We start from the raw sequence: 27558 nt of genomic DNA on the forward strand, positions 1-27558 counted from the left end.
GAAACAGAGAAATCATTGCTTTTAGAATTCTTTATACACTTCAATCATGGTTAATCAAAAAGTGGTCCAAGTGATCTCACTGTCATATAAATTTAAGTCAACATCGGCATGCCCTTACGGTTTATTAAATTATATTGCACCTTAACAACATGTGTGGATAATCCAGGCTTAATTGTAATCTCTTAATCACTTGATTACAAAACAAGCCTTAATAGAAACTGTAATCGCTTTTTTTATATACATTTTTTTAATATAATTTTTGCTTGACTGATCGATATTCCAAAAAATTAATACTTATAGTTTTGCACCTAGCAATCAAAGGAAACAGAGAAATCATTGTTTTGTAAATACCAATCAAGACAATTCAATAGTGGTCTAGCTGTATCATATAAATTTTCTCTTTATGATGATGCGTCATGTTTGTCATAAGTTTAATGTGGCTAAAAATAATAATCCTAGAAACAAATCATAAAATAGATTTTTTTTGTAACAGTTTTAATCATTCTAATAGCGCGCTAATGCACGCCATCGTGCAAACTCTGGGTCGAACGTGAACTACATATCAATGGAAGTAAAACCATATTAACAGCTGACCTAGACTAACGACCAATACATCCAAGTTTATAAGCGTGAAGTTTGAAGATTTATTTCGTAATCGAGATGATTCGCATGGCCGTGTAATACGGTTGTAATAAGTCATGGCGAACTTATTCAATTAAGGCGAATGAACATGAACATTAAAAACAAAATTATGTGACCCGTATAATGCGCTACGTTGCTTCCTACTTCTATTAAATGATATAGTCTAATAACTACTCCACGTTCTACCGGGCAATTAAACGATTTATTATCACTATTATTGAATCTGAATGGGTTGGAAGTGTTCATAAAGACGGTGGCTGACTTGAATCACTTACATTTGACAACATAATATTATGGATATGAAACGAATCACTGCCGATAATCTTTTAAAAATATTTTAGTACTTTGATTCTGGTATGATAAGATTTACTGTCTCTAATATCCAATCTGTTTACACGAAATAAAATAAAGGTTTTTTAATCTTTAATAATTTAAAAAACTATTACATCTCTACATTTACACCTTTAATAATTAACTCTTGCAAACTAAGATTTATCAAGAAAAACATTTCAAAAAAATGTAAAAATTACCAATACCTTAGGTTTAACTATATATTTATATTTATATGTTATGCATATTTAAATTATATTTATGTGAAAATTGATTCAAGAAGATAGTCAAAAATAGCCCATCATATTCTACGCGTTTTCGATCGATCCGACCACTGAATCAATGGCCATTAAAATTTCATTAAACTGTTATTATTTCGATCACAATTGTTTATTTATTTGACGAACCATGGGAAAACAAACCGAATCAACAATATATCATAACTTTTAACAGTGCGCATTGTCCTGGAAGACCATGGAAGACGACATTTCCATGAGATTAGCTCCGGAGTGGTGATGAAAAAATATCTCGACCTCGCATGGGCATTATCCGATTTTATCAGAGATTGAATATAATTTTTCCAATGTGACAATAATTCTGGACAACAAATTCATGTGTCAAACGTACGAACGATCTGAATATTTGACCTTGCGGTCTGCAATAGCAGATCAATACCAATTAGCCCAATTTTCACTTTAAAAATATTGGATTTGGATTCTTTATATGTTTTATTTATTTCTGTTTACGCTGTGGGAGAAAATTTTGGCCTATACTGAAAAATATGAATAGCACACCGAGCACATTTTTTTAGGCTGATTAAGAAAAAAAGAATTGTAAATCCAAGAGCTAAAGATAATTTCAGGTCATAATCAAAATGTAATTGAATTTATTTATCATAGTGACTCGTAACCAATTTGATCGGCTCTTGTGAATAGACTTGATGTTTCTTCAGGCGAAATTCAATTAAACAAACGAATAGATAAATGAATATGATCCAAACACAGCGGGAATTGACGGAACAGGAAGCTCATCAACATGTAAATATTGTCGAATTTTAGACATTCTCATTTATCATACATATAATGAATCGCATTTATTTTAGAAATAGACACCAGCTATTATTTGATCAGATGTGTGTCAATCCAAGCTTTATTATCTAACTAGACAATAAAATTATTTCAAAAACTTTATATTTCTCAGACTATATTCAAATCCAGCTTGGTTCTGAATATTGATGGATGAGTTTTATTATAAAATTCCAAATTGATGTGGGTTGTTCATTTCTTTTAATCTACAAAAGCTCTTTGTATTTTTATATAAGTATATTTACACAACGGTAATAATTAAATTTCTTCCTTCTGTGATGAGAGAAGAGCGGACGTACACTACCCATTAAATAGGACTTATAAAACAAACCAATTAAAAAAAAAGAAGAATATTATTGTAAAAGGGACGTGAGGCTATTTATTTTGGTGGGTAAGGAGATGGCATGCTAATGTTCTAATTAACGACTAATTCCTCACCCATGATCTTAATTTATAATCAAAACAACGTGCGGAACATTTCTTACGGAATGAATTGAATTTTTTTTTAGTAATTAATTTTATTCATGGGATAAATAGATTTAATCTAAGCAGATTTACGATTGGCAGCTTGTAAATCTTAACGTCCTATTTATAAATGGTATTTCAAAGTATGCCCATATAACGTGCTTATTTTTGGAAACACTGCTCACTCTATGTAAATTTTTGGGTCCGGTCCTATCAAAACTTAATTTTACCGGAATATTTTGGTTTCGGATTGACCAAAACGAAAAACAACAACAGCAACGCATATTTGTAGAGAAGAAACAAGGGCACTGTATCGTATAAATAAATAGAGGATCTGTGAATAAAACAAGCGAATTCCACAGATCACGCCTGTTCTTTTATAAGAAACCCCCATTCATTCAACAAGCCGGTATTATTTTTGGAAACGAGCACTTGTTAAATTTGAGTTTATATATCGATTAATTTGGCGTGACAATTACAAAGAAAAATATATAATAGAAAAAAAAGATAATCTCTGGCCCTTAGTGATTTAAAAACTTTTTTTTGACGGTGATGATAATCAGGAATTGTATGACGGCAAATACAGTAAAATTTTATAATTTATTTTAAAATTTTATGGCTAATTTTTTGTTAAAGCTGTCTAGGAATCAAAGATTTTTCAAATTTTTTCAATATTGTCATTTCTGTTTTTTCATTTTTTTTAAATTGTCATGTGATTTAAAAACAAATTAACCTAAAAAATTAAATGTTTGATATATTTTTTCTAAAAACATTTCTAAATTAAAATTTTAAACTGTTTTTTAATTTCCTAAGTTCAAACCCCGTGCCTCTAAATGAAGAATCACACTTTCAACAAATTATGCTGATTTTTTTTTTTTTAACAATTAATATCCGAACCTCTCCAACGTGACGGCAAAATATTAGCATCTGGGTTCTTCATATATTTGTGAGATTAGTTTGCCTGTGGACGGTGGGCCTGTGTAAACGTGAAACCGCACTACGTTCAGAAGTACCGGCACTGACTCGCGACGAATCCAACCGAAGATTCTAACTCGACTGTCGTTTTGCTATCAAATCAACCTCGTGCTGGCCCCCTCCAACGTCAAACCCCCTCCAGCAGTCTGCTTTCTTATCAGCAGACAACGTTGGAAATTGGAATTGTTCGACCTTTTCTGATGGGGAAAGGGCCTTTCGCTCGTTAGGCGATTTGGCCTGTGGATTTGGCGAAATACAGAAACGAGATGCATCCTTAGGCATGCATGCCTGCACTTGGAAAAGTTTGGCACATTCCTAAGACAAACGGCCTACAAAAAGTGACCCATTACTCATTTCTGTAATAAAAAGAAAGTAAAAAAAAAATTGGACACATTCGACAATATTTGACCCTCATTGCTCCTTACATTATTCACAAAGTCAAAATCCATGATTTATTGCTGGGCAAACAAACTACAATTTCAATATACTACAATTTGATAGGCAATATTCTGTACCCAATATTAATTGTAATAATAAAATGACTTACACAATTCTGTATATACTGCAATTTGCTAGACACAGTTCTAGCCCAATACTAATTTTTAGGCACAAGTTTCAAAAATTTGAATATATTATGATTTGCTAGGCAAAACTTTGACCCAATATTAATTGTAAGCATAGACCTACAAAATTCTGTATATAGTGCAATTCGCTAGAGTTCAGGCCCAATACTAATTTTTAAGCACAAGTTACAAAAATTTGAATATATTACGATTTACTAGACAAAATTCTGATACAACATAAACTTTTAGGCACAAAACCTACAAAAATTTCTATACAAGACCATTTGCTAGACAAAAATCTAATGCAACACTGATTTTTATGCACACAACCTATAAAAATTGAACCAATACTAATTTTTAGTCATAAAACCTCCAAAATATTGGTTATATTATAATTTGCTAGAAAAATTCTGACCGAACGGTAATTTTAGACACAAAGCTTACAAACTATACAATTTGGAAGATATAATACAATTTCCTAGACAAAATTCAGATCCATTATAAACTTTTGGGCACAAAACCTATAAAAATTTCTATATACAATACTATTTGCTAGACAAAAATCTAATGCAACATTGATTTTTATGCACAAAACCTATAAAAATGACAATACATTACAATTTTTTAGACAATAATCTGAACCAACACTAATTTTTTTAGTCATAAAACCTCTAAAATATTGGATATATTATAATTTGCTAGAAAAATTCTGACCGAATGGTAATTTTAGACACAAAGCTTACAAACTATACAATCTAGAGGATATAATACAATTTCCTACACAAAATTCAGATACATTATAAACTTTTGGGCACAAAACCTACAAAAATTTCTATACAATACCATGTGCTAGACAAAAACCTAATGCAACATTGATTTTTATGCACAAAACCTATAAAAATTACAATACATTACAATTTTCTAGACAATATTCTTACCCATTACTAATTTTTAGTCACAAGTTACAAAAAATTTGAATTTATTAAAATTTGATAGATATAATTCTGATACAATAATAACTTGCAGGCACTAAAATCTATAAAAATTTATTACCAATTTTTACCAGATCCTAAACTTAATTCTTCTACATATCCGTATCCACGAAACTTTGAATTTATTACTCATTACTTATCCATATTCATTAATAATAAATGTACAGCTAACGAACAATTAAACCAATAGGTGCCTATTTATTACTCAACAAAGAATTTTCAAAATTTGAAATTATTATTCATGCTAAACACTAAGTTCAAGCCCAATACTGATTTCTAAACTATGAAAATTTCAATTTACTCATCACTAGACAAAATTGGGAGCCAAAAATTAATTGCTAGACATACAACCTTCAAAAATGACTCATTGTCAGTAAACAAATATTACACAAATAATGTGTAAAAATTCTCTGCTGACTGAGGGGGAAAACTTTCAACTAGACATAATAGAAAAGTTTGGATCTAAAATTATTTAAGCCCGGTACTTACAACTGAATGTTAAACCAATAAAAATATCTTAATAATTCAGTCATTACAGAAAGAAAGGGAAAAAAGTACTTTCAATGGTCTGTGAGTTGTAACTTGTGTGATAGTCCATCAGACTAGTCAGACAAAGTTTGAATTTCGGGAATTGTCCTATTCATATGTTTTTATGTTTGTTTTTTAACCTGTTGTTGAACTATAGAATTAAACATTTCCTGTCACAACATAATTGGTAGTTTAATCCAAAGAAGGCTGATTCTACTTAACTGAGCTTCTGGACTATTATCTTGTTTTACAAAATCATCCTTGTTCCACTGGTTATTTACTATTACACAAAGGTGATATAGTTAGCCAACAAATATATTTCTCCTGCAGAAGGAATGAGAAAATTGGGGTAAAATTGCCAATCTAAACACTATGTTGTCTCACTTGTTATGAGAAGAATGACAACAGTCATTCACAATAGTGAAATGGGTGGTCTTTGCCTCATTTGGCCCTTCAATGGAATTCCATTCTGTCAGACAATCAGGGATAAACAATTGTCTACTCCTCACATTTTGTCTAAAAAGTATTTTCATTTATGTACGGTCAAACATAGTGTACCATATATCCTATATATATCCACTGAGTCCTAACATTTTCCAGTACTTTGCAAATATGTAACACAAAGAGGGATGTGAATTGATTAACTCAAATTATAAGTAATGAAATTAAAATAAGCAGATCTGAAATGAACATTGATCAATTTTTACATTTACTAAACTTGACAATTTACTATTATTTTGTTTTATTTGTAAATTTATCTTTAATTCAGGTGTTATTCATATATTTTTTATATAATAAAAACCACGTAATAGAAACATAGAAATGATCAGTTTTGATCAAACTACAATAGGTTTCTTATGAAAGATATTTGATTTTGAAATAAATTTGACCGTTGATGTGCAGTTTTATTTTGCTGGTTCATTCCTATTTTATGATAACTTTGAAATAACTGAAAGCTTGTTATTGTTTCGAAGAATAATAATGTTTCATTGAATCATTACTAAATGACAAATCTTTTATTTACTTTCTTATTGCAGTAATAGTGATAATCATAAAGTGTTGAATCCGAGGTTCTAGAGGAAACTACTATTTTCTAATTATTACACCAAATTGTAAATTTGTACTTTTTGCCATATTTTCAGTTCAACATATTTTCAAAAATATAAAATGTAAATATTATATTATATAATTATTTATATTACGTAAATATAAATCTTATTTAAATAATGTAAAAAAAAACACAATTGTATGTTTTTAAACTGGTCTAAACAAAATTAATACAATATAGCAAGTTAAGAAAACAAGAAAACAGTAGAAAATATATTAGAGAGTCTGTGAGAAAGATGCGTGGAAAAAAAAGTTCTGTTTTATGCAAAAGAGGAATGACCAATGACCACTATATGTTTGTCGGCCCATAACTAATATATACATTCAACTTGATAATTTGAAACCCAAGGGACCACAAAAATAATTCCAATTATCAAGGGGAAAGAAGAAAAATCAAACTATTAAGAGTTGATATGCATTTTTGAAAGTTCCTACCTAAATTGTACATATATAAAACTAATATAATAATATATGGAATTAGATCAACTGTAAAACTGAACATTATTATGCATTATTTTTAAAAAAATTTAGCCTGGCGGCCTTTGTCTAAATGATTTTCCAAAGTGACCAGTGCTGAAGAAAACACACTGACCACTGAACATAAATTAGAGAAAATTCGAAGAAACTTTAGTAAGTAAATTATATGTGGAAATTTAGAGGAACATTACAAGGAAAAAATTTTAATTATGAAGAGGGGAAGTGGCTGCATTTCAGTTTATAGAATGCTCTCTCTCTCTCTTCCCCTCTTACAAAAAGTATTTTATACCAAGTATATCAAAATAAACAAAAGGTGTGTGTGTGTGTGTGTGTGTGTGTGTGTGTGTGTGAGTGTGGGTATGTTTATGTGAATGTGTTCACTAAAGGTTTCTGTGTTTTGAAGACAAAATTTTGAGACATGCACTATAAATGTATAGATGTAGGTTTTAGAAATATAACTTTTTTACAATTAGTAGCATTATAGTAACATATTATAGGTTAAAATTAGCTCAAATTCCTCAATATACATGTTAAAATGTGAAAATAAAGCGATACTGGACATATAGTAATGCTTACAGTTCAACTACTATTGGTGTCATGGATAAGGGGTCAGATCACTTAACAATACTTTTTCCCTTAATAAATTTAATATAAAATTCCAAGAGAAATGCTGAATATTGCACACAAAACCATTAAAATGGCTAATGCAAGAATCAGCCAACCCAGCAACTGCTGCTGTAATTCCCAATATATAACTGATAGGCGAAGCTCAGTGATGTCAACATTAAATTGTATAGCTTTTATAAATGCCATCAAACCCTCATATTTGGAAAAAACCTAAACTAATACCTATACATGAAAAAATTTCAATTCAATTCAAAAATGTTCATTTAAACAAAACTTTCAATATTTAACATCAGAGATTATGGTTAACGACAATTTAAATTTAGAAGCAATATGCATGCATAAAACAATTTAAAAAAATTAATAATAAGTAAATAAATAACTTACGGAAATAGTTGAGAGTCTCCCTAATCTGCTCAGGTGTAAGAGGGGTATCGATTTCTTCAGGTTTTAGGGCTGGACTTGGGATAAACCAGTCTTGATTCTCATAACCTGTAATATAGATAGTCATGTTATGGGCAAGTGGCTAACGTGAAAGATCTGACTGTAAAGTTGACAAAATATTTATAAGCTAAGGAAGGTTAAAAATGAAAGCTAAAATTTCACAAAAAGATAAGATAATAAAACAGACGATCAATAAGATTGCAATTTTGACCAAGACAATTAAACCTTAAGCAATACATAATGAATATTAAAAAGGAGAAGTTTTCATAATTATTTATAATTAAGTTTTAGTAATGAATAATATTCAGAATGAATTTATTGACCTCCTTAGCATTTATATTTAATGTAAACCTCATGTGCAATTTTACATATTTATCAATGTAATATAAATTATATTTTATTCAGCATACATATATATTCTTTAAATATAATTTAGTATTACCTGTGAAGCTTGTGAGTGTATCAGCTCGAAGTTTGTATTTTGGAATTTGCTCTTCCAACAAACTTATAATTTCTACCTCTGGCAAATCCTCACCGCTACACACATCTATAAGAGAAAATATGACTCTCAAATAATACATTTTCATAAACATCATAGTCTGTATGTTTTGACAATGGGAATGAAAAGCATGTTGTGTAAGTTTAAAACAATTACATGGAATGTTTCGGGCAAACAATATTTAAGAAAAAACAATATCCTCTCATCTTAGAGATGTAAAAACACAACAAATTGGTCTAAAAATATTTATTTTATTTTTTTGGTATAAAAAGAGCATTAATACTATCAGATGTAAGTGAGTATTTTGAAAAATTCAACACTTAATAATTTAAAATGTGATTATACAAAAACCAGTCATCAATATTAGCAAAATAAAAGTTAAATGAAGTTAAGAATTATTATACGTATTATAAATAATAACTGCGTGTATTGTATGAGACATTCTAAACTTAAGTTTTTAATTAAACCACCTCTTTTTTTAATAACTTTTTTAAATGTAAATGATCAATTTAATTAATAAAGCAGAGGGTATAATAAAGTAAGTGGCTTACTAGTCAATTGAGTAATTTACTTTTTTAAGTTTTACCCTCAGTCCATTTATCTAGGATATCCTGTTCTTCTTTTACTCTTCTTCTACGTTTAATTCTCTCATACTGGCAATGATCAGACCACGGAAACATTTTTTATGATTTGATTCTGCTGTTAACGGGTTGTAAAAATTCATGGGAATGCGAATAGTTGGTATTCTCCCTTAAAAGGTACTTCAAGGGGCAGATATCAAATATGCACTTTCTGTTCCACTGCACTACTACGTGAAATCTTGTTCCTGTCGGGCTCAGGGTAACAAATTAAAATAGAACCAGGCCTGGACTGGCTCCAAACGGTGGAAAGTCTACTCATTCAGAACAAAACATTTGGGGTTCTTTCAAAATACTCCATTCTATAGAATTTTCAAAAAATAAATAAATGAGACAATGACCACATAAATTTAGTGTCAACCAACTCTAAATTCGTAAATATCTTCATTATTTACACATAATTTTCATTGAAAATTCAATTTCAATAAATTCATTAAACATGTTTTGTTATTTTAACTGTTTGTTAATCATATTATTCAGAAGACTGAACAAAGGAAATATGCAGTGATACAATATCATACAAATAGAATGATAATGATTAGGATGGAGGGCTTGAATAATCTAAAATAGGACATCATTTATAGCCACAATTCCCGGCCCTTGACCTTCTGTCCTTGAAAAGCAAACATAACTGTACTTAAAATTAAATCTCTGAATGATGATGCAAAAATTGAATTTTAGTTGTTGTAATAATAACATCGCCAAACTCAAAACTATGGATTAGGTCTTTTGTCACATAATTTCCCCTTTAGCTCCCCAACCAAGGAAAATGTTGGATTTGTACCTGTAATTGTTTGTGCGTCAGTCCTGAGGGAGGTGGGGCGGTTGGAGAGGTGGGAATCATCCTCTAGGCCCGCCAGCTTGGACTCTACGCACCTAGAGAAGAAATTTAAAAACAATAAATAAAACAATTATCAAAATGCAAAAATACCTGTTTTTTAATCTTAAAGAAAAATAAGATAAAAACACTAGTACAAACTGATTTAAAAAACATTTTAAGCTCTATAGTAAGGTTTGACTTAATGTTGTATAACTTTATTTCAATCTAATAGGTAAAAATGCTGAAATATTGGTCAAAATTAAAACTTAGTAAGTAAAATAATAAGAATAATAATAAGCATTCTAAATAAAATTTAGAAAGGTAAAAAAGAAACAGCACTAACTAGAGTTAATCATGCGATTCTAAAGAATATGGAATAAGTAAAATTCCCAACAAGGAATATTTTCTTATGTGGATGGATTTGTCCAAAATGACTTCATTTTGTAAGGGTGGTTTTTTTTTAATTTTACTATTTTTTACGGCAACCATTGACTGCAGAGTTGCCAAGATGATAGTGACGCCAAGTAAGCAGCTGGGTTTAAGTGCTTATGTCATTGGCAAAAATAGATTTCACCTCCCCCTATTAATACGGTATAAATGGACCCTTCCTTTTTGCATGATAGCCATATAGAGCAAAATTAAACAATTGATTTGTAATTTATGCTTACCGGTGTCAAAATTATAATTATGAATCTCATATTATGAGTTTTATTAGAATAAATATTATAAATTTACCTGAGACAAGTAATAGTTAGATATTATATAAAAAGGACATTTATGAAAAATTATAAATATCATGTCAAAACATGACAAAATTTCAGTTTTAATTACTGCCCTAAACTGTATAAATTCAATATTCAAAAACTTGGACATAACAGTAGTTAGAAAGATCTTGAGAAAAAAAATAACTTGCTTAGTTAATTCAAAGTTTCAATTGCTTTAATCTGACCCGGTTAAACAGTGTTTAGATTAGTTTAGATTACTTATGATAACTGCATTCAGACATTTATTAACCTTTACTTTCCTCCCTTCTCCCAGAAATCAAACTTTATTACAAAGTTAATTCTGCTACAGATGTGAGTAGATTGTGAAGATAGATTCTGATGTGAGTATAGTTTTTTCTCTATATAAAACTATGAGCTTCAATGTTAAAAAACGGTTCTGCAGAATATTCAAAAGAATTTAGCTGACCTCAACCATAAAACATTTTGCACTATAAAAACTAAACAGTTGGATTCCTGACTGCAATATCTTTCTATGTAAAGTTTATCAGTCAAACAAATTGTAAATTATGACATGACATGATTTTTTTTTTTAATTGTGCTTAAAGTACTAAATGCATAACTATTACCACAATTGAAAACAAAAAAATTGGATTTTCTGAAGCATAATATAAGTTTATTTTTAAATAGTTTTTATTGGAGTATGCTGTTTCCTTCCATCATCAATCTTGACACAATCTGTACGATAAAAAAGCGGACACAAGTTCAATCATTTGCTGGGCACAAAACTATTAAGTTGACAAATCTTGATTGAAGCAGAGCATTGTAGAGCCAATTGAGATAATGTATTCCTATGAAAAATCTTTATCAATAATGATACAAGTTTAATATATCAAAATATGTTTAAAATTCATTTACATAAAAATTAATCAATTTTTTAATTTCTATCATTAAAATAATTTATGTTTATAATTTAGAGAGCTCTAAGTATATAATAGAGTAAAATAATTTTAAACAATTGTTTGTTTCTTTTTTATATTAGAAAATCTAGATAATTATTGACATTTTGATACTTGTACAACCATAACTATTATTAAAAAATGATTTTATTAATGTTATTATTATTATTTATTTAAAAGTTGTACACCCAAAACCTTCTGAAACCCAGCTTAATCTAGATTATATTCTCTATTATTAAAATATTTCCCTTTTTATTCAACAAATTATTCACCAAATGCAATATCTAAACCTTGGTGATCAGCAACGATCAAAATACTGATATTAGTTCATACATTTACAGGCGGTCAAAACAATTATACACTGGTGACTAGACTATACTAATTTTAAAATTTAGAAGATAGAGCTGGTTTTTGGTTATTCACGTATTCAAATACAGAATGAGTTTTTATTTGACAGAATTAATTTATTAACACCTTTTCATTGTGAAATTGGAATTAAATTCTTCCAGTGTTTACCAAGTTTTTTTGTTTTTTTTTGAAAATTAAGAAAATTGCACCAGAGTACATGCAGGTGGTGCAATTTTGCTTGCTTTTGTGTTTAAAAATGCACCACCCTGTATATTTGCACATCACCCAACCACCAACAGCCAGCATGTTTTCAATTATCCCTGCAAATTAATATTGTATTCACATGGAAAAGTTACAAGTAAATCAAATTAGGATGGCGTTCTGTAATGAAATAGCTAATAGATGTATATTTGGCAGTACTTTCACATCTACCTACAATATTTGTAAATATTGTTTTTTACAGTTTCCTTCTGTTTTTCCTTAACTTAATTTTTTAAGGCAGTCACAAGGAACAATGTTATGATTTAACAATAAAAACAATTTTGTATAATTTTTACAAAATTGTACCAAAAAATGGTTAACACAAAGGATTTTATAAACCCCATGACTTACTATCACTCCTGCAATAAAAATATGACTTTCTAATAAATTTAAACAAAAAAAGAAAAAAGTTTTTGCATTATAAGTAGAGCCTGGATAAATCCTCAAATATGCCATATAATACGCAATAATAAAAATTCAACTATGCAATATAACTTGAACTAAAAATAGTAAAATACACAGCATGAATGCCAGAGACATCACCTGACTAATAAACTTTTTTTAAAATCTAGATATATATTTTCTTTGTGATTAATGCATATTCATTTTGAAAGAAAATAGGATAATTTAGAATAGACAAAATAAATAGTTAAGCCTAATTAAGTTCATGATCTGAATATACATTTCAAAATTAGTTTCTGTAAAGCCAAAGCAATGCTCAACACGCATTTGTGCCAAAAAAAAGACTTTTCAACATTAACAGAGGTATAGGGCGCACACTTGTATCTTAAAGTGCATAAATGTATCACTGATGCTCCATATAACAACTTTATTTTTTCCATTTAAGATTTTATTAATTTTCCCCATTTCAGTCAATCCAGTATTTTTGTCAATGATGTTTTTTAATTTATCTTGTAATTTTAAAAAAAATCTTGTAATATAATTCCTGCACTGCTGGGATTTTTATTCTTTTTTTAAAACCAAAAATGGATTCATTTCAGCCTACAATGGGCTAAGGGGTTCAGGGTTCTTGATATCCCACAATTTCACTTATTCATTCGCACAAAAGAACAGCAACATTAATGTATCACTATTCTTATCTATTTGTTCAAAGTAAACGTGTCGGCCTACCTCGACACTCAGTGAAGAGCACCGCGGTAGGCTAGAGCTGGCGACATGGTCTCTATCACCACCGACAGGACATCCCGCGTCATGCCAGTGTCACTGACACCACGGGATGCAAGCTGTACTATCACAAAAATTATCAACAATAAATAATAAATCCAATATTTACAGAATAAATGTGGGGAAAGGCCTTAAACGTCATATCAGGGGAACCAACAACTTACTCTCATGGTCAAGGACTGTGTTATATTGGGTAAAATGCCTACTCGCTCCCTATAAGGGGCTAAGGTCTGGTACTCCTTGACCAAGTGTGATTCTGAGCTGTTAAAAGCTAAATCAATTCAGCGACCTACACCATCCATCACAAACCCATTCTTACTCATGTTCGTTCTTCAATACATGCACTCCTATTAACATACCATTCATTCAATTAGGGTAATGGATTACTCGATATTCCACCCTCACCATCTACTCATGTTATAGAACTGGCTTAATTGAGGGTCAATGGGGTACTAGATATTCTGCCATCGAACTCTCACATCACAAATTCATACTAATAAATACATTCTCAACACAAACAAGGTATACACAAATGTTATTACTACATACAAAAGAACAACCCCATTTCCTCCAAGAATCGGAACAGGGAACCCAAATACCCACTACCGTGGCTCAAGCACAATTCTTAAATCAGGTGGCATTCCTGTGTGCTATCTATAAGGAGCCAAGGAATTGTACCCTTCAATGAGGTGAGACACATCGGGCAACCTTGTTGCTTGCTTCCTTTGCCTTCTTTTTTTTTTTTAAGTAATGACAAATGTTTCAAATATGCAGAATAAAATTTGAACCATTGTACCACAGAGATATGATTCGGCTTCTGATAACCATGATCGTGGTTAGCAAAAAGAATATGCAATTGCCTACAAACCCAGGCTCTAATTATAAGACAAAGTACCCAATGAAATTCAACTTTTCAAACCAAACTTGTCAAACCTGATATGCTCTACAGTCATTTTCTAAAAAAACTTTGCCCGACCTCTGATCTAGAATATACACACAACTTAATGTTACTAGGCATTTTAATGTTTTTAACCTTAAATGTTAACAATAATTTACCTCTCCTGTCAAATTTCACCGTACCAACGGCCAGCGCACTTTAATGTTTATCAACCTACAAATGTAAATACTTAGCAAAAGACCTTTAAAAAATAATCTTTTTTTAAATAACTATGAAGATACGAGATAATTTATAGTTTTGAAGAAAAAAACTAATTATTTTTCTTTCTTACGTTAAAAAGAAATTTTAAAGTGACTTACATTCATCAGCCCAAGAGTGAAATGTTCCCAAATTAAAAAACAAGGAATACTTTTAACTTTTAAGGCCAGCCTTATTAATTGCAATGGCAAATGACTAACAGGAAATTCCAAGGACTCAGTAAGGACTGATGTATGTAATATATTAAAAAGGTTAAACCCCAAATTGACTTTTATCATGGATGAACGATAGTACCTACAATGTAAGATCTCTGTAATAAAATCAGTAATAAAATACTGATAAAAGAAAAATAAACAACTGTAAACGTCAAAATACTCAAAAGAATCAACACTGACTTTTTTACATTATATATGATTTAAGGGTATAATTTAGACAAAACTCACGCATAATGATCATTCATCTACTTTCATTCCTAGTTGTTATTTAACACGAAAGAAAATCGTTGAAGAGGAACAACAAGGAAGTTCCTTTCTGATATTACAATAACTGTTGAAATTATATTTTCCTCAAGTGTTTAAAATATTTCTGGGGTGTTTAAACAAACCAACTTGTAAATTATGAAAAATCCTGCCTAGACAAGGAAATCTATGTTTGATGGGTCAAGATCGCCAAAACAGTCCACGCCTAATATCTTTATTTCCTTTTTGCACACACAATGTATAATTAATTAAATAATAGTAATTTAGAGGGAAAACGAGTTTGAAATATTGTTACCATTGTCAAAAAATAAACGTGATAAACCGAATAAAATAATCGTTATCAGTTGAATTTCCAAAGGGCAAAACCTGCCTCAACATTGTCATTTTAAAAACATAATTATCCCACCCTTGGTATAAATTAGATTTTTAATATTTTTTCTATTTATTTCTAAAGTACTCACTCCGATTGCGTATCCAAAGCTACATCGCATTAAGCAGGTCAGACGTAACGATTAAAATCAAAAAGAAATGTTTCATAATAAAAGTAACCATTTTTTACTTCTGAAAGCTCTACACTGCCTCTGGGATGGAGGCCGTCTTCGACTTCCAACGGTCCCCGTTTAAAAATTTACAAAACTTTATTAAAACAAAAAAATTGAAGGAAATTTCCTTTAGAAAATAAATTCGTGGCGTTTGTTTTTCTAAAAATGTAGATTTTCTTTGCTAGAAAAGGAGGCAATTTGAGAGAAAAAAAATTCAAACGGTATAGACTAATTTTCAAAATAGAATTAATGTATCTGTTTTGAGAGGTTTTTCAATAAAAAAGTTAAACAATTTACTAATTTATTTTTTTAAATTGCTATAAAATAGTATTTTTGGTTTTTTAAAAAGTTAAAACAACGTTTATTTCTTTAAATCAATAACATTGAAGCTTGGAGGTGACAATCAGCTGATAGTTACGTCAGACGAGTGTGATAAGGAACACTAAAAACATAGTTTTGTTTGTTTTTGTTTATTTTTATATTTTTAAATGAAAATCCAGTATCGAATTTGATTTTCATCGGATTTTTTAATTTCGAAAGTTCCTTTCTTCGAGTAGAAGGTCGTTTATGTCAAAAATTGCCGGGCCAGTTGGGAATCCGGTTTTGAAACCCGAGTCTGCTTTGAACGGAGTTATGATCATTTTATTGTTCTGATCCCCTGGACAGTGACGATGTTCAAGCCGGAGTCGCAGAAAGAAGCCTTCCTCGAGCACACGAAGGCTGCCAGGGAGGAGAGGGCGCTGGAAAAACGAAGGGAGAACGCTGCCACGACCATCCAGGCTCACGTCAGGGGTTGGCTACAGAAGAAGAAGTACTGCCGTTCCATATTGTAAGTCCTCTTTTTAACCACTTTCAGCCTAAACTTTACAGGTTTGACGGAAATTGTCCGAATAAACTAAAGGACAAACGGCTATTCAAAATCACTCAAAAATCAATAGGGTTATTGACATTGGGCAGATGTGAAATTCCCAGGTTTCCTAAACATTGAAGAACATCTCTGCCTCTATGAGGTGGGGCATTGTCATCCAGAAATCGAAAATCTCTGCCAATGAGATCCCGGGCTTGAGGGATGTATTCTTAGATAATTTCTTGGACGTAACAGACTGCTGTGAGGTTGCCTTCAACAATATGGAGGCCAGTTCGTCCTCCAGGTAAATCCCAGCCCAGACATTACACCGCATGCTCAAAACTGCACTGAAGGGAACACGAACTGGGGTATTGTACACATCCCCGTTCTTGATAGACTCTTTGGTGCCTGTTATCACTATAAAGACAGAAACGCGACTCATCAGTAAACATAACAGCATTCCAATTGATGTTCTCGTCTAGGTGCTCGCTGCACCAGATTCTCCTGAGCTGCAGAGCGTCTCAAAGGGGCATACGATGTGAGGCCAACTTCCGACTAACGATTATGAATCGTGCCTTGCCAAAACGTACTGTAATTCATTAAAGATTTGACGGACACATGGAAAGGGTTCCGTCTTGCAACAATTACAATATTTCTGTCCTCCCTTAGGGTCATAATGCAATGAGATCCTCTACCAGGCCTCCTATTCGCACTTCCGGCTTCTTAGAATCAGGCCCCGGGTGACCACACTCTGAGAAACGCCAACTGCCTCTGTCATATGCACTTGCCTGTGACCTCGATGCTTCTTTCTCTCAGTAATATTGTGTACTTCTGGTTCAAGATGATGTCTTTCCATAGTTAAAGAGAATACAACTGGATTAAAATGGAGAAAAGTCAAAAGTCAACAAAATGAGCAATCTTCATGTTTACTATTCTTAAGTAAATCCGTTATTAAAAATGAAAATTAACATTTATTTCTGGTTTTTATTTTCTATTTTGTTTTATCCAACTAACACTAATATATATGTTAATTTAATTAGAATTAATAGAATATGAATAAGTTATGAATATCTCTGTTCATTTTTGAGCAGCATCACAGGCAGTCTTCACTCTTTCACTTTCAATTTATTGATTTGTATCTTTTTTGCAATACAATTAAAATGAATTCAAGAGAAATGCCAGCCAGGTAGTTCAGAGTCTGCAAGGATAAATGCGACAGAATATTGTACCTATGCGAGGATATATGCGACATTTGGGAAAACGAGTAAAACTTTGAGCGCAGGGTTGTTGTAGAGCACTATGTACCATTAATACACACTAATGGACGAATCTAACACACCGCTCAATTTATTCAGTTTAAAATTAAATTCATTATCTTTCTATACATTGAATGCATTGCAAAATATGTATTCTAGTAGGGTCAACTGGAGAGAAGATGATATTATTATCGATAATAAGGCGAAATGAATTTTATTTACATACACAGGTAAAATTTGTTGCAATCCAACCGAAGGTACACATAGTCAGATATATTTTCTGCTAGGTTTAACTTAAGAGTAAATGATAACTACAAATCATCTTTCTGAATGATGTTACAAGAATTTTTTGGACATTGAAGGAGTCTAGATTTCAGTTGTCATGCTAAGTCAGATGTACTTTCTGCTTGGATAAAATTGACTAACTATGATAAGTTAAAATACCCAAATTTCTGTTGAATGCCATAATTAGTTAATGTATTTTCTACTAGATTTAATTTAACAGATGACAAAATTTGCATTCAATTTATACATTACAATATGTCATGAATTTGTTGGGAATTCAAGCAAGCTGTGACAAACATTTGGTAAATGAAAAACAATGCTCTCAGTGATTAGTTTTAATGATTCACTAATGAGTGTTTTATGTAAATTGATGCTATTTCTAGGTCAGGATTTATGGACCAAATGTGTCATTTGGGAAGACAATAAAATGAGTAAAAGTTTGCATTAAGCCATTTGATTTTATGAAATATATTAGTATACTAATAATAATTAATAAGTGCCATACATGGAGTCAAACTACTTTACAATTATTTTATATAAATTATTCTCAAACAGAATTATCAGGGCTATGCTGGGATTCGAACAGAGAACCGCTAGCATATGGCAAGACTAATAAAAATGTCAATTTTTGACTGTTTTCATTATGAAAAAGTTCTGGTTTAGCAAAACATGAGTAAAAAATAATAAGCATCATTATTGATTGAGGAACAATAAAACTTCAGTTTCTGCTTAATTGACTAATTTATTTTCTGTTTAGCAGTACACTCTGCTTTGCATCGAATTTACTAATATTCCCATAGTGCATTTTAAAAAATATTCTGCATTCAAGTTGTTGAGGCCATCAGAGGACTTGATATACCACAAAATTACTGAAATTATATAGTCTGATGATACATTTTAAGTTGTTACATTTTTATCAAATGAAGATTGGAGTGAAACGACTCCAGAAGCAAATCAGTGTTTCAGATTGAGCCACATTGGCATTTGATCGACAAAAATAAGACCATAAAGGATTTTGACCAGTGCCATTAGATTTTTCATGATATCTAAAATGTAAGATACCATCTGATTGAAAAAAAAAATCAAAATATTTCCAGATATAAATCCCAAAAATTGTAAAAATAATAAGTATTTATTAGTTAAACATTTTTCAGTTTATTTAGTAATTAATGTTTAAAAAATTCACTATTACAGTATCAACCAAAACTGAGCTATCATACAATTAGGTAATACAATTTTTTTTCTTAATGAACATGTGATGAAACTCTGTTAAAACTTAAAAATTCACAACTCAACCATAACGTTAGCCTAGATTCGTTGAAGAGTTAAACTACACATCAGGTAGAATGACCGAAAGTTTCAGGATTCTCTTGTACGTTTTAAACTTTTTGGTTTTATCCCAGCTAAAATTTATATTTATATATTCAAAACCTTATACGGTTTGTATTTGTTATGATCGATTGTCAATTGTGTTAACAAGCAGTTCAACTTGACTTTTGATTAATCCATTTACAAGCTTATCTTAAAAAAACAAATAAATGTTTAATTAAATGCGTACATCTTCATTATTATTTTTGTTTGAGGCAATTTTATGTGAAACATACCAGTTTGTGTAGAGCCCCCCTCAAGTATAGATATATTGATTGACGAGAGATGACCTATCTTAGCTCTATTTTAAAATATTTTTTCTGTTTCCTAAGCATCCATAAACTTCATTGCACAATAAAAGTATTTTTTATTGTTATTATTATTTTAAACCCAACACTTTGCAATACTACTTTAAGTAGTAACAGATAGGACAAAAATAATTTATCCAAATATATAAAAAAAATTGTAAAAAATTTTCTAATATTAAGCACTTGCATAAAGCTGCTGTTTAAAATCTGATATTCTCCTATTACTTTTTTTTTTTTTTTTTTCAAAAAAAATTCAGGATGACATAATGCATAAGAGAAAGCAGAAGAAATAAAACAACAAAATGTATAAATAGGGACACTCCAGATTATATTAATTTTCCCAGATATTTTTAATGAGTCACAAATGTCCTGTTGTATTGATCCATATTTAATAGAAACAGGGTGTTTTAAATTTGCAAAGGGACAAAAACAGACTATGACCCCCCCCCCTAATTACATAGAGTAGCATATCCATTATTAAGAAGGAACATTATCTATTTTATTATGTACAATGTTTAATTATCAATCAGTATCTTCACATGCTCAATATCGCTCTAGAATTGGTGTCAGCAATAATGCTCGAATTTCCTATTTGCCATGTTACTACATTTTCAGTTTTGAATCTTAGCATAGTCCTTGGAATATTGCCCTTGAAACACCCAACAGTTGGACGTTAAAACTTCTGGTATGACAGGAATTACTTTACTCAAGGATATATATTAATAGTAAAACCACCCAACTTAGCTATTTACATTATTAGTAGACTTGGGTGGTAATAACAAAAACATCAGCACACTTATGTAATTTGTATTAATTTAATGCCTCAATTTTGATGTGCTGTTTGTATTTATTTTTTAATGATGAATTTTGTTTGTTATAGAAACGAACTTGAAAAAGAGATACCAGAAGATATCAAAAACCCTAATGTAAAACCAGCTTTATATTATTATAAATTGATTACCCGATATCTTACAATATGGAATAAAAAAAGGGATAAAACAATTTTTGAAAAATTGTGCAGGTAAAAATTTGTTTTTCTTCTCTAGCATTAAATCACCTCATAAAACGAATTTAATATTTCAGTTATCTTGTGGCGAGTGTAGAATCTGAAAACCCCAAGTTGAGTTATGTAGGCGTAGCTTTGAATAAAGAATATTCCTTGTATTGGATTAAACAGATAAAATCAATTTTATGGATTTGCTGCGAATACCTTGAAACGTTGAAGCCTGAAGTCAGCTCTGAGCTACGTTCGATTCTTCTCTTTCTTCGAACTCTCGTTTCTTTCACTTCAACAAAAACATGGGGTTTACTTCACAACAAATCTATGGAAAGTCTGATACCTGGAATGAACCAACTATGTGCCAACATTATGGGCTTTCTTTTCATGAGGGGGTTCTATTTAAATCTAAAGGTATTCAAATGTCACTTAAATTTAATCAAAAATACTTTAAAGTGTGGATTGATGTAATTTTTGTTTTTAGTCCCTTCTTTTAAAAGGCCTTTCAAGATCAAAAGTAACTTTAAAAGGTGTTGCTTTAACAGCAATAATGACTTTAGTAACTAGGCCGTTGATCTCAGCATCTATGTCAGACAAATTGGTATCAATGTTCCTTATTCATATATTTAGCGTTCCGGGTCTAGTCCTTCACTTAAATCAGCTCGCTCCAGAAGTAAGTAAGTGGCCTTCGCAGTGTCGACAGTACGATTGCATTTTTATTTTTTTCCCCTTTGCTTCAGTGCATTACTCTACTGGAATCTCATGGAATCCTGAAAAGGAGTTTAGAACTGCTAAGCATTCAGCAAGATTTAAGGATAGTTTTTAATGCGCTGGAAGGGAGTTATGCTCTCTGTCTCATTGCCAATATTATTCACATGGCACATATCGAAAGAGAAATAATCCTTTCTAATACTAATGCAGCATTGTTCACAGTAAGTTAGAAATCTGTTAATAATTCAATTCATTATTAGTGCATGATATATAACAATTTTGTAATTTTATCTACAGAGTGTTGTCACCAATCTTTTAAGCAGTTGTCAAGCATATGTTGTTAGCAAACAATCAAACTTAACCCAATGGCACCCAGTCCTGGGATGGTTTGCTCAAAGAATGGACTCGGGCTTGCAAGAAAGCCTGGTGTATGTGAAAACTCAGCTTTATCTCCTTTGGTCTCAACCAGATGTTTCCGCTCTGCTCGGATCACTTTTAGACCAAGTATCGTTACCAACTGCCGAACCGCAGCCTCCTACGAGCTCCAATTTTATAAAGTAAGTGTCCGAGGTTTAATTGGCGTATGATTTAATTAGTCGACGGCTTGTTTTTATTTTTAGGAGGGCGATAGATGCACGGATTAACAGAGCAAACAGTGCAAAGCAGCCGAGGTATAAACTGGGCACGCCGGAATGCCCGTTAACAAAAGTGGCAAATGTTTGTACACTTTATTACACATCTCTTAATACTTTGTCTCAGCTCAGATTAGATATTTTAACAGGTAAAATAACAATTTTATATTTAAATGAGGGTATTTCAACTAAGAGATTATATGAACTCACGGGGTGCCAGTGTTTAAAAAAAATATTGTATGTCAGGTTTGAATGCCATTGGATTCGAACCCAGGACTTTTACCTTACAGTGATGAGCGCTGTATCAATTCCAAAACCATTGCAGCCACTGACGCCCCATAAATCATTTTTTAAATAATTAACTCATTGTTTTACTCATGATTTTGGTCAAAAATATCCTGTATATTTAACAAAATTCTTCCTTTTTATTCTTTTTATTTCCCCATTTTATGAGTAAATCATATTTTAATCTTACATGTCAAATTTATCCTAATTTAATAATTAATTATATTTCATTGTATTAAAACATAAATAGCTTACCCATAATTATTCTTATAAAAATAATTAACTAATTTGTCTGTATGAGTGTGTATAAAAATCATAAACTTGACAAAATTTCAATAATTAACCACATCTCATTTTCAGGGTTGTGTAATAAAGAATTAATTCTTTATAGACTTTGGAAGTTTTTAGAGTCACTAGGTCCCAACTGTGGAGTGAAGTCATTTTTAGATTCTCTAGCCGATAATATGAAAGGCTGTTCTCCTGAATTCAACACTGTCATCCTTTTTTGTGAATGTATGACCCATTACGTGACGTAAGTAATTGTTCTCATGCCAAATTAAAAAAAAAAAAAACAATTGATTGAATTGGTTTACAATTTATTTATATTTTAGGATTTTGGATGATGTTGAGATGTATGAGCAGCAGAACCCTTTTAAACTAACGGACTATGTTTCTATGTCAGCTTTTCTAAACACGTTCCTTTACAAAGGAATTTTAAACAGCTTATTTGGTGAGTTAAAAAATAAATAAATAAAATTTGCCCCTTTAACAATAAAATCACTTTATTTTTAGACATGAAGGGCATTAATGGCACAAGCCTATTCCAAGCATTGCACACATTACTTATGGTTTTGTACAGGCGTGATAGCCGCAGGTCGTACTGTCCGCAGAACCACTGGCTTGTTAAAGAAATTAGGATTAGTAGTTTTATGAACGATCTTGACAAAGGAAAGAAGACAACACAGGTATTTTGGAAATAATATTTTTTTTATTTTGCTATACTGTATATTTATGATTGGCTTTTGTCAAAAGGTTTCTTGTCACTTCTAGACATTGACTGTAGTACTTAAATATTTGGTTGCTGCACGCATTAACCTGTAAATTAAGTAATTCCTATCATACAGGAGGGCTTAACGTCCAACTACCCGTTGGATGTTGTGGACAAGGAGTCTAACTATTTTACAATACTTTGTTCATATTATGAGCTATGACAAATTAAAAGTAGTAAATACCACTTGGAAGTCCTAAAACTTGATCCAAACCCGTGCAGGTGCCCCTTAATGTATTCCACATAATAGAAGCTTGTCATGCCTTGGCTCCTTACATAGAGCATGTAGCATACCACCTAATTTAAGAATTTATCCTTGGCCACGGTAGCGAGTTTGTGAGTCCCCTGCTCCACTTTTTGAAGGCTGTCGGAGTTTTCTATTGTATATAGATAAGTTCTATGTTTTTACTTGAGTGTGTGTATTTATTAGTGTGAGTGTATTAAATGGTGACAATTTATTTCACCATCGCCCCCCTCATCAAAGTGTGTGTTTAGGATTGGCAGAAGATCTATAAAGTACCCATCGACCCTAATTTAGATTAGATTATTAATATTCGTGTGACTGACTTATTGAATTTAAGTATTATTAGGCTTATTATTAGCTGTTGACAGCCGTCGATCTCCTGGGCATCTAGCTTAAGGCGGATACTGCGACCCAGCCACATGGGGTGGAACTCCCTGTTCTACAGTCCCTAGGGTCAGCACTTGAGAGAGTGATAACATTTCAGAGTGAAAGTAATATATTAAAGTAATAATATTAAAAAACAATTAAACGACGAAAATGTACTATTTTCCTCCTAATACTTTACTTGTAAAATACTTTTATACTATTATAATTAGTATATAATAATAACAAATCAATAAACACTAATTAATCATATTACTTAATTAACTAAAAATAGATAAATAATTATTAATGTTAATAACATAATTATAGTACCTTTTCAGAATGTGTAAACATTAATCACGAAATAAACTTTGCTTCAAAGCATAAGTGGGTTAAAATTTATTTATTGAAAAACACTACAGAATTATTATACGACTCAATTGATTTAGGTAGATATGATTATTATTAAATCATCAGCCTAGGCATTGCTTCAAAATAATTAAGAAAGGATACCAATAACAGCCCAAGCATTTAGTACTACAAGTAGATAGACCCCAATGATTATGGAGGATTAAACTACAGGCAATTATTCCATAAAAACAAAAATTTAATTTAAATTTAATAGAAATTAAATTCACTAGTTTCATGGTCCGCTTGACCAATTAATATCTTACTATTAATTAAGGTTTTCAGTTGAGGTAAAAAAGTCAATGGCACGAGCGGGATTCGAGCTTGAAAAATGGCAAAAAGGAGGGAAAATTCAAAAGGTGTGGTTGAGATGGGAAGTTGGTGTCCAAGTGGATCGAGGTCACGATAGCTCAAGTGGTAGAGTAGCGGCGTATCAAGCCGAAGATTGTGGGTTCGAATCCCGCTCGTGCCATTGACTTTTTTTATCTCAACTGAAAATCTTAATTAACTGTTTAATAGAAATATTTGGACCTGACGCTAAACTGGGTCCAATGACACTCGAACTTCAGTTTTGTGTCATCTTCAGTGAGGAACTGTTTTATTTTCATTTTTTCTTAATTTATATTTATAGTTTCTCTTAAAAATATTGATCTTCCTACTTTCACTATTTTATCATATTTCAGTTGCTACTAGCTAAAATGCCTCACATAATCCCTCACTCAGAGCGTGTCCAGTTATTTAGAAAATACGTTGCTAATGAAAAAGCTGTATTGGGTCTTACAGAATCCGCATGCGCTGCAGCTTCCTCGACACTCATAACGATTCACAGGTGGGTCAAAATTCTAGCAAATTTCCTTTTTTTTCTGGAATATTCTTATTTTATATTTATTTTATTTTTTTAACTTGGTCTCAAATCAACTCGAATAATTAAATTGCAGGAGTAGGATTGTTGAAGATGGTTACCGTCAACTTGCATTGCTTCCATCTCAAGCTTTAAAAGGAGTTATTCGAGTCAGATTCATCAACGAACAAGGTTTAGATGAAGCAGGAATTGATCAGGATGGAGTATTTAAAGGTAAATTTTTAATTATTTAGGTTTTCCTGTTGTCAAATAAAGTACGATAACTATGGGCATTTTCAGAATTTCTAGAGGAGACTATTAAGAGAGTTTTCGATCCATCTTTGAATCTCTTTATTGCTACTAGCGAAGAACGTTTGTACCCCTCACCTACATCACATTTACAAGACAATCACTTACAGCTGTTTGAATTCGTTGGAAGAATGCTTGGAAAAGCTGTATATGAGGTAATTAAAGAATACAAAGTTTATTATTATTCATTTAATAAGTGTATGTTGATTTTAGGGTATCGTTGTCGATGTACCATTTGCGTCGTTTTTTCTAAGCCAAGTGTTAGGGCAGACGCACGAAGCTCTTTACTCTTGCATTGATGAATTGCCATCCCTTGACAAAGACCTTTATAGGTATAATAACTCATTTTTGTAAATTGCATACCTACAAATTTACAATACCTTTATTCACAGGTCTCTTACATATATAAAACACTTAGAAGGAGACGTAAGTCAACTTGATCTAACATTTTCCATAGACCATGATGTAATGGGAAGACTTGTAACACACGAGCTTGTACCTGGTGGTCGAGCCTTGCCTGTCAACAATCATAATAAGTACGCAAAAAATTTTAAAAATTGGAATTTTTTTCTTTATTGTTATTTCTTTCAGAATAAATTACATTCATTTAATGGCCCACTTCCGAATGCATACACAAATAAAAGAACAGACTGCTGCGTTTATTAAAGGTTTTAGGTCAATAATAAACTTAGATTGGTTGGCACTGTTTTCAACCCCAGAGGTATTTTGTAAATTTTCTTATTTTTTTATTTCAATATTAACAACATTAATGTTTCAGCTTCAAAGATTAATAGCTGGTGATAATGTACCTCTAGATATAGTGGATCTTCGTAGGCATACTCAGTATTATGGTGGTTTTCACGATTCCCATAAAGTTGTCCTTTGGCTATGGGATATCTTGCAAAAAGACTTCAGTGAAGATGAAAAACGTTTGTTTTTAAAAGTATGTTTTTAAACTTTTTAAAAATAATTTCATACAGTATACTTTATTTATTTTATTTTTTTATTAGTTTGTTACTAGTTGCTCAAAGCCACCTCTTCTCGGTTTTGCCCACCTTGAACCTCCATTTTCCATTAGATGTGTGGAAGTCGGTGATGACGAAGACACTGGTGACACCATTGGTAAGTTTTCCTTTGTTATAAAACACTTGATAAATACTTGATTTTCCTTTTTAAAACAGGAAGCGTCATCAGAGGATTTTTTACAATTAGAAAACGTGATCCACAACATCGTCTTCCAACTTCGTCAACTTGTTTCAACTTACTCAAGCTTCCTAATTATCAACGAAAAGGTACTTTGAGGGATAAGTTAAGGTATGCCATATCTAGCAATACAGGTTTTGAACTTTCTTAAAAAGATGAAATCAAATTTAAAAAAAAAAAGAGCTTAATTTTGTTCAAAAATACTTAACAATTAAGTTATAAGATTCATTCCAATACACTTGTCATACATGATTACTATTATATGATATATTTTTCAATTAGCCAGTTAATCATACTAAACATTTGGTAAATATTTTTATCGCTATTTTTGTTGCCTTTAATGTTTATTCTATGATCAAAAAGTATATATAGAGATGTAATATATTGGTTGTTATTTATTTTGATATTATATATAGCAATGTAATTGTGCCTCAAATGAAATATAACATGTTGAGATCGATTGTACAATATTTTTTCAGATTTGGATTTGGAATCAGTTTATTTATTGGTAATTATCAAATTAAATGAAAACGTATATTTTGAAATATGGGCAATTTTTAAATTGAGATGTTAATTTTACAGTTTTTTCCTCTATGAAATTCAATCTTAATG

The 27558-nt window shown here is 31.1% G+C and overlaps 2 protein-coding genes and 1 long non-coding RNA gene across 6 annotated transcripts in view; 1 reads left to right on the forward strand and 2 right to left on the reverse strand.

The window, feature by feature from the left end:
• LOC106669920 (trafficking kinesin-binding protein milt) overlaps positions 1-10245 on the reverse strand; it is a 78380-nt gene extending 68135 nt beyond the window's left edge. Inside the window, exons 1-3 of one of the 3 annotated variants that reach the window (XM_024227093.1) lie at positions 10154-10245; positions 8675-8779; positions 8176-8280 (exon numbers count right to left, since the gene is read on the reverse strand). Coding sequence is in view for 1 of the 3 variants with exons in the window: in XM_014399787.2 (XP_014255273.1) it covers positions 8176-8280; positions 8675-8779; positions 9318-9411 (304 nt within the window). In the remaining 2 variants the exon portion in view is untranslated. Of the gene's footprint in view, positions 1-3419; positions 3959-8175; positions 8281-8674; positions 8780-9317; positions 9513-10153 lie in introns of those variants that run through there. The other 2 variants (XM_014399787.2, XM_014399789.2) reach the window with 2 other exon arrangements.
• Positions 10246-11567: 1322 nt separating this feature from the next.
• Positions 11568-16171, reverse strand: LOC112126967. The gene is made up of 3 exons (XR_002910327.1): positions 15761-16171; positions 14721-14775; positions 11568-11762 (listed from the first exon to the last, which is right to left on the reverse strand). It is a non-coding gene; the product is annotated as an uncharacterized LOC112126967 (long non-coding RNA).
• A 227-nt stretch (positions 16172-16398) lies between these two features.
• Positions 16399-27531, forward strand: LOC106669918 (ubiquitin-protein ligase E3B). Of its 2 annotated transcripts, none has more exons than XM_014399785.2 (19): positions 16399-16670; positions 20786-20926; positions 20989-21316; positions 21387-21575; positions 21643-21834; positions 21911-22170; positions 22234-22394; positions 22891-23062; positions 23142-23260; positions 23323-23495; positions 25277-25422; positions 25532-25668; positions 25735-25898; positions 25957-26075; positions 26136-26279; positions 26335-26464; positions 26522-26686; positions 26754-26865; positions 26925-27531. In XM_014399785.2, exons 1-19 carry the CDS (start codon positions 16513-16515, stop codon positions 27095-27097), a joined length of 3183 nt encoding a protein of 1060 aa, XP_014255271.1. In that variant the 5' UTR covers positions 16399-16512; the 3' UTR covers positions 27098-27531. The 2 variants fall into 2 exon arrangements, with proteins under 2 accessions (XP_014255271.1, XP_014255272.1); XM_014399786.2 differs by lacking the exon at positions 16399-16670 and adding an exon at positions 19496-19601.
• Positions 27532-27558: the final 27 nt, after the last annotated feature.

The sequence above is a fragment of the Cimex lectularius genome, unplaced genomic scaffold (assembly GCF_000648675.2).
Source record: "Cimex lectularius strain Harlan isolate CLEC.00 unplaced genomic scaffold, Clec_2.1 scaffold146, whole genome shotgun sequence".
Taxonomy (NCBI): Eukaryota; Metazoa; Arthropoda; class Insecta; order Hemiptera; family Cimicidae; genus Cimex; species Cimex lectularius.

Excerpts from the sequence above, each read along its gene's own strand:
- LOC106669918 (XM_014399785.2), top strand. The coding sequence starts at position 16,513 with ATGTTCAAGCCGGAGTCGCAGAAAGAAGCCTTCCTCGAGCACACGAAG. Across the intron at positions 16,671-20,785 it reads AAGTACTGCCGTTCCATATT|AAACGAACTTGAAAAAGAGA; the intron begins GTAAGTCCTCTT and ends TGTTTGTTATAG. Across the intron at positions 23,496-25,276 it reads AAGGAAAGAAGACAACACAG|TTGCTACTAGCTAAAATGCC; the intron begins GTATTTTGGAAA and ends ATCATATTTCAG.